This window comes from Cryptomeria japonica, chromosome 3, assembly GCF_030272615.1.
Source record: "Cryptomeria japonica chromosome 3, Sugi_1.0, whole genome shotgun sequence".
Taxonomy (NCBI): domain Eukaryota; kingdom Viridiplantae; phylum Streptophyta; class Pinopsida; order Cupressales; family Cupressaceae; genus Cryptomeria; species Cryptomeria japonica.
In genome coordinates this window covers 517,357,145-517,374,501 of record NC_081407.1, presented here as the reverse complement: position 1 = coordinate 517,374,501, position 17,357 = coordinate 517,357,145, and the positions used below count along the sequence as shown (strand labels likewise).

Below are 17,357 nucleotides of genomic sequence, written 5' to 3'. Positions count from 1 at the left end.
GTTCTGTTTGAAAAGTAATATTATATCCAATAATGATATGATACAGGGTAGGATCAATTTGGGTAGATTGGACTGTAGCTCACAATATATGGGGGTAAATAGCAAATTATGGCACACTAGTGATGTCCATACTCTGAGGATTGGGTAAGGACTCTTCCTCGTAATTTACCTCTACTGCTTGAATAGGACCTCACTGTACAATATTCATACAAGAATAATTCTCTCGTTTTGATATAGTTAGAAGACAAATTCATAACAGAAGGGTTCGGCAGAAGTACATGAATGTGAATTTATTTGGCACATTCTTCACCCTAGGAGATTTTGCATTTAAACTTTCATTCTATAGAATTATAGATGTACACAATTACAAGACGAGCTCACAATTTATAAGGGTTACTACCCAAATTCACACAAAACATAGTTACTCAGTTACAGCGTAAATACCCTTGCTAAAACCTTGCTTATTGAATGCGGCCATAACATAGAGATGCATGAAATAAAGTGCAAGTAATAATGCAGTGGCTCATATAGCAATAAAGATTAAATAGGCAAGTTTGGAGTTGGAGCGAGCTCAATCAAATGTGTAATGCTTATCAACGGCTTCAGAAACATCCCACGTACACTTCATGCCTTTGGGGAAAACAACCAAATCTCCAGGTCCAATCTCGACATAGTCATTGTAGCCATCTGGATACACTTTCACTCTTCCTTCCAATAAATAACACACCTCCTTGGCTGTATAAGTCCATGGAAACTTACTCGGAGGGCATCCCCACCTGCAAGGTATTTCACAACGTAGATTGAGGACCGAAGAATGAGAAAACAAAAGACAGAAGGAAAAGGAAAAGGGCTCATTTGAGAGACTCACTTGGGCCACGATGCCACTTTGAGCTGTGAAAGGCGAGTCTGAGAAGGATTCCTTTCGATCTGTATACCCATCTTCTCCATTGCCTTGGTTTGGGATGCACACATACACCTTATATCCCTTTGAACACTTTTTGACACCTTAAATCTGCTACCCGCCCAAGAGTTGAACCCACCAACACTTGCTCTCCTTCCACTTATATTACAGGGGGACGAAACGCTGGAAGAGATTTTGTTACAACAGGGAAGGAGGTGTGAGGGAAAAGGGCCCACTGCACTGAATATGGAAGCCATCTCCCTCTCTATCTAGGTAGAGCACAAGAGCTTAATGTTACACCTCACATAACATGTAGATGAAACTTAAATGTGTTGGGGAGTGCATTTAATAGCTATAGGATCTATGACCTTTTGCTTCATTTGTGGACACGATTAACGATTTGTTTTATAAGGCTATTACTAGCAACCTAGTTGTGTAATGGGTATTTTAATTAGAATAAGGAAAATTTTGGTGTTTTTTTTTATTTTTTTATTTTTTTGTCTGGTACATATGTGAATTGGATAGGACGCGACTAAACTGGTTTCAAAACTGTATGTAAAAACTCGTGTTATTGATTTTTTTTTAATTTTGAAAAATCAAAGCTGCAGTTAATTTTGTTGATTACGATCAACGATCTGTAATTTTCGCAAAAAATAATAACACAAAGATTATTGATCCTTACTGTGCAATTTTGGAGCCAGTTTAGCCGCGGCCAATTGGATATTAAAGTAGTGTTGGTAGAGGGCTTGGTTTATACAAAATGAGTTCAAAATAGGTTTATTTTTTTAATTTTAAGAGAAAAAATAGAAACCCTTAGTAGGAGGGGGCATTTAACAAATAAAATAGACTGCAGAACACTAAAACACGTAAATTGAAGAGACAAACAGCAACAATATTTGGAAAACTGGCATATTACAAATCATAAGTGTTAATAAGTTTCACAAACAAAATAATTTACCATATAGAGATGAATTATTTATCTTTAATATCAAATCATTCACATGATAATATGATAAGTGTCCAATAGATCGCTAGAATGGAGGCAATTCTATAGAAGATCATTATTCCAAACACTCCATACACTATGAGAAAATATGAGAATAATAAATATTTGTTAGTGTTTGATAATACATGGTTCACCTAATTTTTTAAAGATAGTTACTTTGAAATGAACTACATAAAGAGAATAATAATTAAGTATATTGTTTTCAACACAATGAATGGGGAATGTATACATGAAATTTATATATTAAAGTATTTAAAATTTGTATCATTCAAGTGAAAATTAAATTAAGGTCATAGAGATAATACTCACACAATATTGTAGATTTTAATGTGCATATTTTTAAAAATTGGACATTTGGAAGATCTAAAATGAATTACATAAAGATAATAAAATGAAAATGTGTTTTTTTTTTTGGCAAGTGTGAAATTTACAAATTGTAGAAATTTGTAAGTAAGCAATAATAAAATTAAAGAAATATATGAGGGAACAAACATGGAGTTTTTTCAACCATTGTGTATTGTTTGAAGAGTTTACATTTGATAATGTTGTCAAGTGTGCCTCCTCTTCTTTTCGATGAGTAATATATGGGATTCGTTGTATGCATGCACATCTTTGAAATGTGAAGGCAATGTATGCAAATACTTGCAAGTTAATAGACTCTTGAAATAGTTGTCATTGTCAACCCCTATTTTTCAATGTTACTAATGTTGATTGTTGCTCTTTGAAGTATAAGCCCTTGTAATATTTGTGTATTGTTAAGGCTCATGTGATTTTTAGTGGTATTTGATGGCAAATGCTATGACTCATTGGGGTTACAGGGATATTTTTTGTTTATTGTGACGAATTAAACAACAATAAATAAGGGAAGTCGAGGTGGTTTTTTGTCATCATTGTATATAATTGCTTTGATGTGTCCAAGTGAACCATTGAAAAGTTTTGTTTCCACTTGTACATAGCATAACCTCTTGGCCAATACATAAGAGGGTCTTATATTCAAGTTGTTCTTCATCTCAATTTGAACAAGTCAATCCCCTAAATTGCTATGCAGTGGATAGGATAACAGGATTTGCTAAAGACAACATTATGCTTTTATTATGGAGTGATGTCATTCATTTGTTGCAAATAGATGTACGAATGATAAGAAAATAGATTTATCTTCAAACATGTGTGTGGAACTTAATCCTAACATTAGAAGTTTCCAATATGTAGTTGTAGCATCTGCATTCTATAGATTCAAGAGAAGTGCATAGAATTCAATCTAGGCAAGTTCCTCTCCAATTTGATGAGATATTTGTTCAATGTTATAATTGTTATGAATCAATGTCATAGTGTCCTTGCATAGGAAGTTGAAGAATACATTGAAATGCCCTTAATTGGCAGTAGTTGCCCCAAGTCATCGAAGAGAATGATCGAGTGTCCTCCAAATGGGATGTGGCTATGGGTAGAGAATGCTTCACGCAACCTAATATGAATTTGTAGAAACTTTTGACCAAAGAAGCTCATTTCATCTATTAGAATGTATCAAATGTAGGGGGGGCACTTATTTGATTGGTACTCAAAAGGAATAATGAATTATCGATGCTTATATGTAATATGTTGTAATGCTTGTTGTTGCAAGAAGAAGTAATGATGATTGTCGATTTGGTGTTGGCCTCATGAGTGTGGACTTTATTTTTTTTATTATCAGGTGTGACTTTCTTGTGTTTGTAATTCCCTAAATAAATTTTTTTAGTGATGATTGTAAAGTACTAGAATATAGATGTTTAATAAAACTATAGTATTTGTCTTTTGTTGATGAATAGATATTTATTTTGGGCATGTTGATTGATAACATGATGGGCTTGAAAATAAAATTTGGCATAGATTATAATAACACAACATATGTTGATATAAATGTTTATTTGAAGTTGATTAGCTTTACCTATACATAAATTATTTGAAATAATTATTTTATCATATTAATTTACATAAATGTACAAACATAATTTGAAAGAGAATCTAGGTACCTATTATACGTAATTGTAAGATATAACAAGTTGTTAAAATACATCTTTGGACATAGCAAAACAAGACATGTCTTCACATATATTCTTTCTTAGGATAATTATCTTGACATATATGGACAATTGAAATACATAATATTAAAGCAGATATACAAAATGGATATATGACTATGGATAGTGAGAATCAATTATTATCCATCATATATAATTATTATATAAATATAATTTATATACTATATAATTTATCATATATAATATATATTATAAGATAGGATAATGTATACCTATATTAAAAAATGAGTTTTTATAATATATTTATACTATTAGATATCTATATAGTAAGAAATAATTATAATATAATGTTCTGTAAATTTGATCTTATAAGAAAAAAATTAATATAAAGTTAAAAAATTGTAAGTATTTTAGAAAAGTGTTCTATAAATTCTATAAACTCTATGAAAGTGTTTCAATTTGATAGGCATAGATTTCTCTCTATTCATAAAATATCTTGATCTTATGTTTGTGAAAATCTACCTCTTGTTTTCTTATTATTGATCTCTAGTTAATAATGTGACTTTTACATTCTACCAAGAACGATCAAATATAGTCTTGTAATCAATATTATAGTCATTGGGTGAGTTTTCCATTATTTTACACAATGTTAAGCTCCTAATCTAATTTAGTTGTAGTCTAGTTCAAAGTTCTTAAATAAAAGTCTAGGTCTTTGTCTTCTCGTTTCATGTTGATATTTTATAGGTTGTGGCATATAACTTAAATGGAGCCCTAAAATAGGTTTTCCATGCTATATATGATTGCATACATTGAGAACTAGAGGCCTATCACTCTGCTCAATGTCTCCTACAAAATATTAGCGAAGGTCTTGGCCCTGAGACTGGTGGATATCCTCCCTAAGTTTATTTGTCCGACTCAAACTGGCTTTATTAAGGGGAGGTATATTTTGGAGAATTTGATCACTAGTTGGGAGGCTATGGAGTGGGCTAAGTGCTCCAATCAGAATTCGGCCATGCTGCTTCTTGACTTTGAAAAGGCTTATGATAGGATTGAATGGAAGTTTATTCTTATGATGTTGGAGGCTTTTGGTTTTCCTTCATTTTTTTGTAGTGCTGTTCAGACCTTGCTCAAGGATGCCTCAGCTCAAGTTGAAATAAATGGTATTCTTTCGCCCTCATTTCCGCTCAGTAGGTCTATAAGGCAGGGTTGTCCGCTTGCCCCTGCTCTCTTTGTTATTTCTTCTGAGGCTCTGTTTTACATTCTCCGGGATGCCTCTCTTTCTCCTGTGGTCAAAGGTATTAGTCTCCCCAACAATGATATGCTTATTAACTGTCAGTTCGCCGATGATACTGCTCTGTTTTTCGAGCTCTCCGAAGAGAATTTTAGTGTCCTTAAAGGGAAACTTGATCTTTTTTGTTCTGCCTCTGGTGCTCGCATATCCCCTGCCAAGTCGATCTGTTTGGGTTGGGAAGATCAACCTCCTGAGTGGTTTTCTTGTTCTGGTCTTCAGTGGGGTGGTCCTAAGAAAATTGTTAAATATCTCGGTATTCCTTTTTCTGTAGATCCTGGTCTTAGAAGCATGTGGCTGTGGGTTAGAGATAAAATTCTTAACAAGCTTAATAAATGGCATAATAGAACTTTGTCTCTGGCCGGTCGTATTCAAGTGTGTCAGAAAATTTTTTCCTCTTATAGTATCTACTATTCTTCAGCTTGGTTATTCAGTAACTACCAGATCCAAGACATTCAGAGCGCCATCAGATCTTTCCTCTGGTCCGATGGTAAAGGTAATAAGAAGTGTCATGCTGTCAGGTGGGCTTGGTGTCATGTGGACAAGTCCTTTGGTGGTTTAGGGCTTAAGGACCTGAAACTCCAAGGGATTGCCCTCTCCGCCAAGTGGATATTTCTCTCTTTGAATGGTGACTGCCCGTGGAAAGTGCTTGTTAGGCACAACATAGAGAGAGGTTATCCCAAGAAAGCTAAGTCTTGGAAGAATCTCCCTTTTGGTGATCTTCTGTTGGGGGAATTCCCGGTTGCGGTTCAAGGTTCTATGGTTTTTAAGGCCATTTGGAAGGCCTGGGAACAGGTCAGGGACCACATTATGAATAAGAGCTGGTACCACCAAGGCTCTCTCCACGGTGAGAGATCCATTTGGTGGAATCTTGTCATTAATGGGAAACCCCTTGCCTTAATGCAGGGCTGCTCTGCTAGATCTTGGGCTAAAAAAGGTATCAAGCAGTTTGCAGACCTGTTCGAGGGTGATCTTCTCCCGTCTTGGGACGCTATCAAATCTAAATTTGATATTCCTGACTCTCAGAGAAGAACGTACAATATGGTGAGACAAGCCTCCAGACACCTCCCCTCTGTTTGCAACGTGGACTCCCTTAGACATCTTCATTGCTTGTGGCCCGGAGGTGTGGCTATGGACTGCCTTAAAGCCAAACACATTCATTCTGTTATTAATCAGAATAAAGACATTTTCAGTCATGTGAACTCTACGTGGCATCTATCCCTTGATGACAAGATGTGGAGTAAAGTTTTTCAGCGGCTCTGGAAAAGTCCTGTTGAGCCGAAAATCAATTGTTTTAGATGGCTTGTTTTACTTGACAGACTTCCTATCAAGAGGTTTAGTACTGATTCTGATTCTCATTTTGATCTGTGCAATCTGTGTAAGGTTCCAGAAACTGGTAAACATATCCTTTTTTATTGTCTCTTTGCTAAGGAAATTTGGAATAGATTTGGCATTATTTATCCGTTCAATATGAGCATTCTTAATATCATTTCTGGTTATGTGCCTGGCTTGCATAAGGATTCGAATTTATTTTGGAATATGTTGTCTTCTAACATTCTTTGGCAGATCTGGAAATGCAGGAACGAAGAAAAGTTTCAAGGTAAGCCGAGAGTTCTTACTGAGTTTTTCAGGAAACTCACACATTTCAAAAATTTTCTGCAGGTTCATGTTACGATGATGGTGGAAAGGAAGAAGTTAAAGAGGTTCATTCAATGCGGTGCATCCTTTTATTTTCATGAGTTGAAGAATGGCCCCCTTTGGCGGAGAACCCTGGATGACCTACATGCGTTCGAGGTTGCCTGCGAGAAAATTAAAGATGAAATCAGGAAGAATGGGAACCCCAGATTAGATGAGCTTTCCTTGCTGGCTCAGGTGCAAGCTCACAAAGACTTGGTCTGGATGGATGGTCCTCTTGGCTGGGTGGCTTGGGTTGATCGCTCATTGGACATTCTATCTTAGTCCTGTTGCAGATCTTGGTTGTAATTATATTTTTTGATCAGTGTCGTCCTCTGTAAACTGTATATGTTTTTGATCGAGTGAGGCTAGGCCTCTGGTTGATGTAATCTTGAACTCTTATGTAATTTTGAACTCATTATCTTTAATAAAAAAAAATATCTTATGAGGAGACCAAGTCATCAATAAATAAATAGTCTATAATTGGTCATGTTCAAACAAGTGGAGTTATATGGACCAAGATGTGGAGTTAATTGGACACTTGGCCTAATCTTTTTGAACCCCATTAGTGAGAGGGTATGTGGATGAATTCCATGGGCCAAACCAATTAATGGTAGATCAATGGTGTATTTGCTTAGGCATAATTATTGCTATCACATTCGCATGCAAACTAATGACAAGTGTGGGCTTTGCGACATGAATGACTAGGATGACTTCAACTATATTACATTATTAGAAATGCCTACAAAATTTGCGTACATTTTTATTGATTGCCATTGAAATAAGTAGGAATATTGAGATTTGTTTACATATTAAACTTCACGGTGATAGTTGAGGAAACTATAGTCATTATTATTATTATTCGTATAATATCTTTATTTGTCATATTTTTGTACCATTGATGTCTTTTGAGCTACATGACTCTTCTAGTGCTTTATGATCTATGTTGTTTATTTTAGATAACATATATTGACATAAATGTTATTCAAACACAAGTGAAGTCTATGACAAGAAGTAAAATGTTATTGGGTATAATCAATTCAATGCATCATGTGGCATTATTTTAACCTTTTTTAGGATAATTTATATCTTGATCATTGCAGTAGCTACAATAGCAATCGTGTCAATCAAGAAACATAGATGAATTCAAGCTATGGTAGACAATGCCAAGCTATAAAAATTGATATGTAAATACTAACAATGGTAAAGTGGTGATCAAGTAAATATGCCCAAATACATATCAATCTAGAACTTTGTAGGCATGACTCAAATGGTGACAATAGTGTACATTAATAACATGGAGGAGGTCTTTTTGGTTGTTTTGTTATGTAGGATCGAGGCCCTTCAATCCCATTTTTCACCAATATAAAAAATTGGAAGGAGGTTGTCTTTCACATTGAGCATTGTACTTTTTTCATCATTCTAAATCATTTAACCTCTACCTTTAAGCATATCACCAAGGTTCCATGCACCAAGAAGAGTGAATAGAAGGGTACCGAGGGAAATTTGAGAGATGGACACTTATGCTCTAAGATCGCCAAATGTTAAATCGACTTGCTGGAAAAAAAACTACAAAATCTTTTTTAGCTGGAAAATCAACACATTGAAATCCGTATGATAATGCATTTCACGACAATGTGAAGTGTATGTGCAAGGAAAGACAAACAATAGTGGAGATTGAAATTGAAAACATGTACATTTAATTGGAAATGAAGTGGGGGGAAATGGTGTAGGAAAAATGTTAGAGCCATATTCCACTTTACGTACAAATCCATCAAGAATAGTCTACGCTCCCTTTTGGGAGGCTTCTATGAAACTTTCCAACAAGGAGGATGAAAAATCGATGGATGCAATAAGTTCAATTGTCTTGCATTGGTAACCTCTTGACCATTGATCTTAAAAACGGTTCATGGTTTGAGAAATCACTTAAGAGCTCTAGAGCACTTTTGTAAAGAGGTGGGGATGGAGGTGAACATTACCAAAACCAAGATTATGATTTTCTCTCTAAAGAGGAAAGCTAAGCAAATTGCATTTCTTTTTGAAGGTAGTCCGTTGGAAATTGTGAAAGAATACAAATATCTTGGCATTGAATTTCAAAGTAAACTTAGTTGGAAAACTTGTAGAGCGAAAAGGATACAGGGGGGATTGAAAGCGTTATATTTACTTCAAAATAGGTGCAGAAAAGCTGAGTTGTGGGATTGGAAAACCAAGAAAAATCTTTTCGATTTGCTGGTCACACCAGTTGTTCTATATGGATGTGAGGTTTGGGGGGGCAGCATGTCAAATTGTGGGTGGAGACCATTAGAAAGAATTCAAAAGCACTTGATCACAAGCAATCTCAAAGTTAAAACTTCAGTTCCTTATGATATCCTTTTAGCAGAAGCAGGTACTTTTCCGTTGGAGGCATCAGCTATAACCCGGTTAATAAGTTATCTAAAGAAGGTTGAAAACATGAGTAACCAAAGGTGGCCCAAGATTGTGATGGAAGAAGGTCTTAACCATAGGAAGAAAACTTGGATGAAACAAAACAAAAAGTGGTTGAACAAATGGAACATCCAACTGCACGAATGTCCTAATACTAATGGGGAAATAAAGAAGTTTGTCATTGAAAAGCTTCAAACTACCATGTGGACTAATCACATTGGTCGTAAAAAGGCGTATTACATCAAAGAGTTTAACCCAACTAGAGAACATGATGAGAAAGCATACTTAGGGATAGCTATTAAAGGGAAGGCAAATTTGTTACTTGCTTAACTAAGGACTGGTTCACATCATCTCAGATATGAAACGGGTAGGTGGCAAAGACCCAAAGAGGTCAGGGAGGAGAGTACTTGCTTGTTCTGCAAGACGGGTGCTATAGAGACTAAACGCCACTTTCTCATTGAGTGCACTGCTTACAATGATATACATGCTCAATATGAGTTTTTCTTGAAAGCCAACAACATGTATCATTTATTTGATGAGGACAATATCAACCGAATTGCTAGCTATCTAGTCAAGATTCATAGCATGAGATCTGACATGGAAAGGAATTCAAAGGCTCTAGTGCTGTGATTTTCTTGATCCCATAGACTGATTAGTCTCATGGACGTCAATAAAATCATTCATTCATCTCAAATAAAGAACACCTTTGGTGTAAAATTTTTGAGGTATTCTCTACTACACATTGTCTACCATCATATTTGCTTTTTTATTTGTGAAATTTGCCATGAAAGCATATTTTAAATAAATTTAGAATGAAATAGATGAAATTTAAGTGGAATTTATTATTTATAATTTTGAAGTTATAAATAATATATTTTTAATTGGGAGGAGAAGATTAAATTGAGTTGGAAAATTTTAGAGACTCTTTGAAAATATTTACAAATTGGAGGTGTTTGCAGTGAAAATATACAAGTGATTGGAAATCCGTTGGAACATGGTGTGAATCCACTAAATGATAACGCAAATTTGTTGAACTTGAGCAAATTCGCCAAAGAACGGAGCATTTCCACTAATGCACAGAGTAGATCCACTGATATAAAAGTAAGGTTGCTAGTCCTTTAGCAAATCCACTGGTTCTTGAGTGAATTTGCTAGTTCTAAGGCGAATCCATTGGTTCTTGAGCAAATCTATTGATTCTTCGATCAATCCGCTAGTTCTTCAATGAATCTGTTGGTTTTTGGATTTAGAGTAATTTTAGCAAAACTGTTGGTTTGGTTTTTTATGCAAATCCACTCGTATCTACCAGTTTGTGGACGATTATCTCATACATTTTGTACAATTTCTTCCAAATTTTTTATAGAGTGTCACACTTTATGAGTTGTGTTCAAATTGGGGTATCAACATACTTCAACAACATTACCTTTTCTCTCTGAAAATTCAACCCATAGTAATACTATACTAAATTGTCATTCAATAACTAAAGTGTAGTTGGATCTTGGCTAACAAAGTCACCGCATGCATTCTCTAGCAAACGAGTTGTCATGCTACATTTCAACTCAAAACAAAACCTCACTATTAGTGAAAACAAGCTACTCCATGATGTTGTGTGCAAAGTGTGACGAGTTTTAAATGTTTTAAAGTTTCCAAGTTTTCCCCTATCGCGCACAAAACAAATCCTTATCACTCCCACCTTAAAAACTTAAATAAAACTTGTACAACAACTCCCTTCTAAACTCTCACTAACCAATGATCTTACAAAGTACAACCAATGAAGATAAATCCAAACACCTAAATGTTCACACAATGTGCTATTACAATATTATGTTATGTGTGTAGGATTAACGCTCACAATGCAACATTAATATTCGAACAAGTTTCATAGAACTTCAGTTAAACCAAAGCATATTAGTAAGCCTTTACATGGAAGTACTATGCAGAAATGAGGCTCATAAGCCTGACTCAAGCCATAAACAACTGTAGTGCCCAACTTTTTGGGCAAAAAAATGGAACAACAAATTTTATTTTTTTTAACAACGTAACTCATAACATAGTCTACATTAAAATAACTTCATTAGAGTTTTGTCTTATCTAGGATGTAAATAAAATTGTTTACAAAGGTTGGGTTAATTAACCAACTCGAACGAGCGACTCTATTTGGTGGAGATTAATTAGTGTCACGGATTAGTTAGCTAGATCAATTACCTTAATTAAGTTGTCGCTAATTAAAAACGAGGGTTAATTGGTTTTCTTAATGTATTAAATCATTCCCGACAATATAATGATAATGCTATTAATTAATTGATGCACACACAAATTTATTATTTAAATCCAACCGATAAGGGTTCGAATTTCTATAATGCCATTTGCCCACTAAATCCAATATTAGGCTAAAGCCAATTCTAATTTCCCTAAACCCTTAATTTTGACGATTTAATTAATCCGGCCAAAACCGGTCTCAAAGGCTTATGGTTCATAAAATTAATTTACAATTTCCCCTTTTAAATTTTCCCCATTTACAATATAACCTAACGTCCACAATTAAATTGAGGATAATCTATTAACTAATTAAATAAATTAATTTGATTTAGTGTATAGTGTATCCAACTATATTAACTCTTCATTTTTAAACCCCTTTGAAATAACTATATTATAATTTTAATTCTCTAAGGAATATAAGCATATAATAATTCAATTCTTTAAATAACCCTAATTATTAATTAAAATATTAAAACTCAAATTCAAATTTCCCATATCTAATTTAAAATTCTTTTAAATGTAGAAATCCCTTATTCATAAAATGCTAACCCTAACCCGAAATTGGGTTAGGGTTGCATTTCTATTTATTACTCACTTTTGTTTTATTTCTTAATAATTTATACCCTAACCCGAAATGGGTTAGGGTTTATTATACCATATATTTTTTTTGTTTAGAGTGTGTGTGTGGTTGCAGGTACGAAGTCGGATTAGGGCACGACGGCCATGGACGGCAGAGGGTTTCGAAGAGGGAAGGAGCGGAGGTAGTGGTGCGGGCTCCCCCGGACGCCACTGTACATACACACAGTGGCGGGCAGTGCTGCCCACTGTGTGCACACACAGTGGCGGATGGTATTACCGCCGCCCACTGTGTATACACACAGTGGCGGGGCATCGCTCACTGTGTGTAGCACAGTGGCGGCCGCGGCCGTTCCACTGTGTCTACACACAGTGCGGTGCCTCTTGCGCCGCCCACTGTGTGTAAACACAGTGGCTCGGCCGGTACCCCCGATTTCCCTTATTTATTTTTTTCTTAGTTTTATTTTTATATGATTTTTTTTTTTTAAATATAAAAATATATATATATATATATTTATATGTATATATATATAAATATATATTTATATGTACATATATATATATATAATATATATATTTATATGTATATATTTTTATATATATATATACACTGCCATGACTAGAATATAAACATATATCTTTTTTTTTGTATCCATTGAGTATTTTTTTTTTGATGCAGGGATATATATATATATATATATATATATATATATATATATATATATATATATATATATATATATATATATATATATATATATATATATATATATATATATATATATATATATATATATATATATATATATATATATATATATCAACCTAATAGGGTTAGGAAGCTTATTTTGAATAATTTTAACACATAAGCATGCAACCCCTATATTTTTTGTAACAGCAATACATAGGTCCATGACATAAATATTTTTTTTTGTTTTACAACTTGCAGGAGTGGGTTAAATACTAGCACATTCACTGATTTTAAATCTCATTTCCTAGGTGTGATTTATCTTAATATACAACATTCAGAAGTTATTAATATATTGTAGACACCTAAAAATGGTCAACGCTTGCGGAGTCGTATTTTAACATTTGCGCATTGCCTTATTTTAGGTTTTTGCGTCGCATTAACATTTCTCCTATGTCATGCACTTGGTCTTTATCATTTACGAGCATCGAGTCCTTCTTCTTCATTCTTCATTTATCTCGCTCTCGAATTTGGTCTTGTCGATAGCAATATTTGTCATGATTTTGGTCAATCTTATCCTATCGCATCAATTTGCGTATTCATTTGTCATCATTTTGGACATCGTGAATCCTAATTAGGGTTTTGTCCTCTTATCAATCTTGTCATCATGCGATCGATTTGTCATCGATTCTTGTCTTTTGATCAATTTGTCATCAATCTTGTCATTTTGCAATCTATTTTGTCATCGATCCTTGTCTTCTTGTCAATTTTGTCATTTTGTGATCGATTTGTCATCGATCGTCGTCTTTCTCAATTTGGATCAATTAGTCATTGTTCCTTGTCAATTGGCGCATTTATCAATCACATCGTTTGTCAGCATTGGTCTTTTATCAAGTCAGAATCATGATCAAATCGAATCAATATCAATTATCCTTTGTCAAGACCTAATTGTCATCCTTGCATTTCTAATTCATCTTTTAGGGTTTCATGATTTTATTCATTTAACCCTGTTTGTCATTTCTCCCTCTAGGTTAAATAATTTGTTTATTTATCCTAGGTCTTCGTGTCACAATTAAATGTTTAATTTAATTGGCTAACTAAATATTCCTCTTTTTGTGAATTAATTAATAAATGACAAATTATTAATTGATTTACCTAATTTCTTCTAATTTCCTAATTCCTATTTTCCTCATTTTCTAAATTCCCTCTTTGTGAATTGATTAATAAATGAAAAATTATTAATTAATTCACTAAATTCCTATTTCCTCATTTTCTAATTTCCTAATTCCTAAATTCCTCATTTTCTAATTTTCCTAATTTCTAATTTAATTTCCTCCTATTTTTCTCCTAATTTCATGGGAATGACATTTCAATTTGTCATAATTTGTCATAATTGACAATCAATCAATTTTGACATAGAAAGTTGTCATAATTTTGTCATGAATTATCAATCAATCAATTTTGCATAGAAAGTGCAAATTTGTCATAATTTGTCATATTGATTTGCAATTTCCATTTGAATCTCTTCATGCTAATTTGATCTTTTCTCCAATTTATCTATAAATTGGATGAATTTCTTCAATCCCAATCGAATCAGATTATTTAATAATCACTCTATCGAATCAATCATGCTTCGAGTATTCTTGTCTACTTGCTTTCATCTCATGTGTATGCACTTGTAGGTGAGATCCACAACAAAGTTATTTGAAGAAGAAAGAAGGACAATGGAGCCACATGAAGGAGATATTCAGATCTGCATTTGGTTTGCTTAGCTTTTAATCTTGAATGTTTTTCTTTCATGTCTTTATTGAGTGTGTTTAGGATTGATCATTGCATTTGAGCCTTTGTGATTGAGCTAGATTAGTATTTTGATTTGCTTGTGATGATTTCCACATTTCCTAGCTATATATATATATATATATATATATATATATATATATATATATATATATATATATATATATATATATATATATATATTTTTCAAAACAGCTATACAACATGTTTTCTACAACAATGCTTAAATACTAGTTTTCAGCTATGCCTATACAGAGGTAAAAGTAACAAAATAACAGTATTCAAATACTACAGAAATCTACTTATTCACACATTTCATTTCTCCCATCTTCTCTATTTTTTATACATATTTCTTTACTTAAAATTGCAGGAATAAACAGAATACAGAACTCATTATGAAACAGAATTAAATTTATTTACAACAACATTGTAGATTTTAGAAGTTAATAAAATGCACTCTTCTCATAGTAATTTCAAATACAAAATCATCTATTACAATGGGAGGGAATAACCCAACTGATTCCTTCATTTCAATAATGAGGACTCAAGTACAATAGTACATTTCTTTATACAGAAAATGAAAGAAAACAACACAAGGCTCCTTATAATATTTTTCTGCAACAAAACATGGTATTATATCCTTTTTTTGGCTTTTCTGAATTTGAATAAAAATTTGCAACTTCTAGATTCTTTTCCCAGCAACCTGCATATAGAATTTTAGGGTTGTGACCATGGGGTGCTCACCTCCCAGCCTAGGCTTACCAGAAGCCACCCCCGAGCTTGGAGAATCAAGACCTAGACGGGGTTACAACCAAGCAACACAACAAGCAAAGGGGAAAAATCAACACAACAGACACATCCCTTCCCAGGATGAAACTCCATCACAAAATGTGATGTCTTACTAGGGTGGAAGTGGACCAAGTACCCTAGGGGAGAAATCTGCTAGATAGAACTTACAGCCAACTCATGGCATCCATGAAAGCATAACCAAAAATAATCCTTAATCCCTACACCCTTATGACCCCCAAAAAGGCAACCATGCAATACTTGCACCCCCTTATGACCCCCAAGTGAAATAACACAAAAGAAAAGCAGCAAGGGTCTCATGGACAGACCCTTGAGATCACTCTCATAATGAGAGCCTCTCACCCTAAGGGTTGTCAAGCTCCCTCCACCTCCAAGACCAATCTATCCTCCCAAGGAAAGGATGGTCTTGAACACTCCCCAAACACAACAATACATAAAACAGAAATAAGCAAAAAGTCACATAGATTTTACAAGTACAACACAAATAAAGAAATACAACAATTTCCATTCAAGCATTCTAGAACATATTCTTTTACATTTACATAAGAGGGAAAAGTAACACCAACCTTGACCTGCAAAGGAAAATCTAGGGGAAAGCTTGATGAAGAGTTGCCCAATCCTCAATCTTTTTCTGCAATTCCTTAGCCCCAATTTACTATCCCTAAAACTGGTTTTCCTCCAAAATATTTCTAGAAAATCTCCAAGGATGGAGAGTGGGTGATTAGCTCACTAAGCTTCCATTCCTAGCCTAAGAAGGCCTCTCTCACTCCTTCCAACCTCTTGGATAGAGTGAGGGATCCCCCATTGGATTGGTCTTCCCTAGGTCTTACACACTCCCTAACCTAGGTACCTAGAGAAGGGAAATGGAATGGGGAAGAGGGATTACTCCCTTCAAGAAGGTTATCCTACCAAGGATGGCACTCTTATAGATGGAATTCGTCCATCTTGGGAAAACCACTTTTTTGGGTGGTTAAACAAGTCCTAAGGGAAAGACACATGGCCAATTTTGGCCTTCACCCATAGGTACCCCATGAGGCCTAATAGAAATGCTCTAAAATTGACTCTAGGAGTTGATTTGACCCTCAGAAAGTCCACCTAAAGTTAACCTACGGGTCAACTCTGAGTTGACCCTCCTTGTGGCTCACTAACCTAGATTTCTTGGTTCCTTCAAGGATCATTAGGAGATATAACAATTAACAAAAAAAATAAAACTCTCCAAAAAGGTGACATGACAAATTGTCAACACAACATACTACATATGTGTCAAGTGACACTACAAAATAATTCCACATCATAATACACACGTGGCAATTGTCCCTTAAACGATTTAAACAATTCAATAAATACAATTTACACTCATGCAACATTTTACATTTACGAATAAAATACAATACATACGGGGTGTTACCTCTCCAAATAGACAACCCTTGGTTTTACGAATGCACATAGGCCTAGGCTTGATTCTCCATAATATTTCCATGGTCACATGGATAATTTCCTGCACATCTCAATTTAAACATTAGTACTTCCCAATAGCCTCATATAATATAAAACACACAATTAGGATACAATACATTCATTCTGCAAAGACTTGTCATTATAAAATACGATTTGTCACAAATCGTAGCAATTCATCATAATCCTCAAAATTTGATCTATTTACAAGATATGCAAACATATTTCTAGCATTATAACAAATCCTGAATTTCAGATAATAACTTACATCATCACAATGTTACCCTAATCTAGGATCATATAATATTCTATAACCACAAGGCATAGAAATGAAGCATCAATATATATCAATATTACCAAAATCGTGGGACCATATAAAGTTCTATATCCCTAGTGTGTCAAAACTAGCATCCAAAATAGTTCCAATATGAAAATAACTGAAGAGATAGGATGGGTCGGGGTAGGGCCTC

At 34.2% G+C, this 17,357-nt stretch overlaps 2 protein-coding genes across 2 annotated transcripts; one reads left to right on the top strand and one right to left on the bottom strand.

Moving 5' to 3' along the window:
* Positions 1-319: 319 nt before the first annotated feature.
* LOC131060203 (uncharacterized) lies at positions 320-1,274 on the bottom strand. Its single transcript, XM_057993358.2, has 2 exons — positions 869-1,274; positions 320-776 (listed from the first exon to the last, which is right to left on the bottom strand). The coding sequence occupies exons 1-2, from the start codon at positions 1,156-1,158 to the stop codon at positions 572-574; spliced, it is 495 nt and encodes a 164-aa protein (XP_057849341.1). The 5' UTR covers positions 1,159-1,274; the 3' UTR covers positions 320-571.
* A 3,624-nt stretch (positions 1,275-4,898) lies between these two features.
* Positions 4,899-7,169, top strand: LOC131060216 (uncharacterized). The gene has a single exon (XM_057993377.2). The coding sequence runs from the start codon at positions 4,899-4,901 to the stop codon at positions 7,167-7,169; it is 2,271 nt and encodes a 756-aa protein (XP_057849360.2).
* Positions 7,170-17,357: the final 10,188 nt, after the last annotated feature.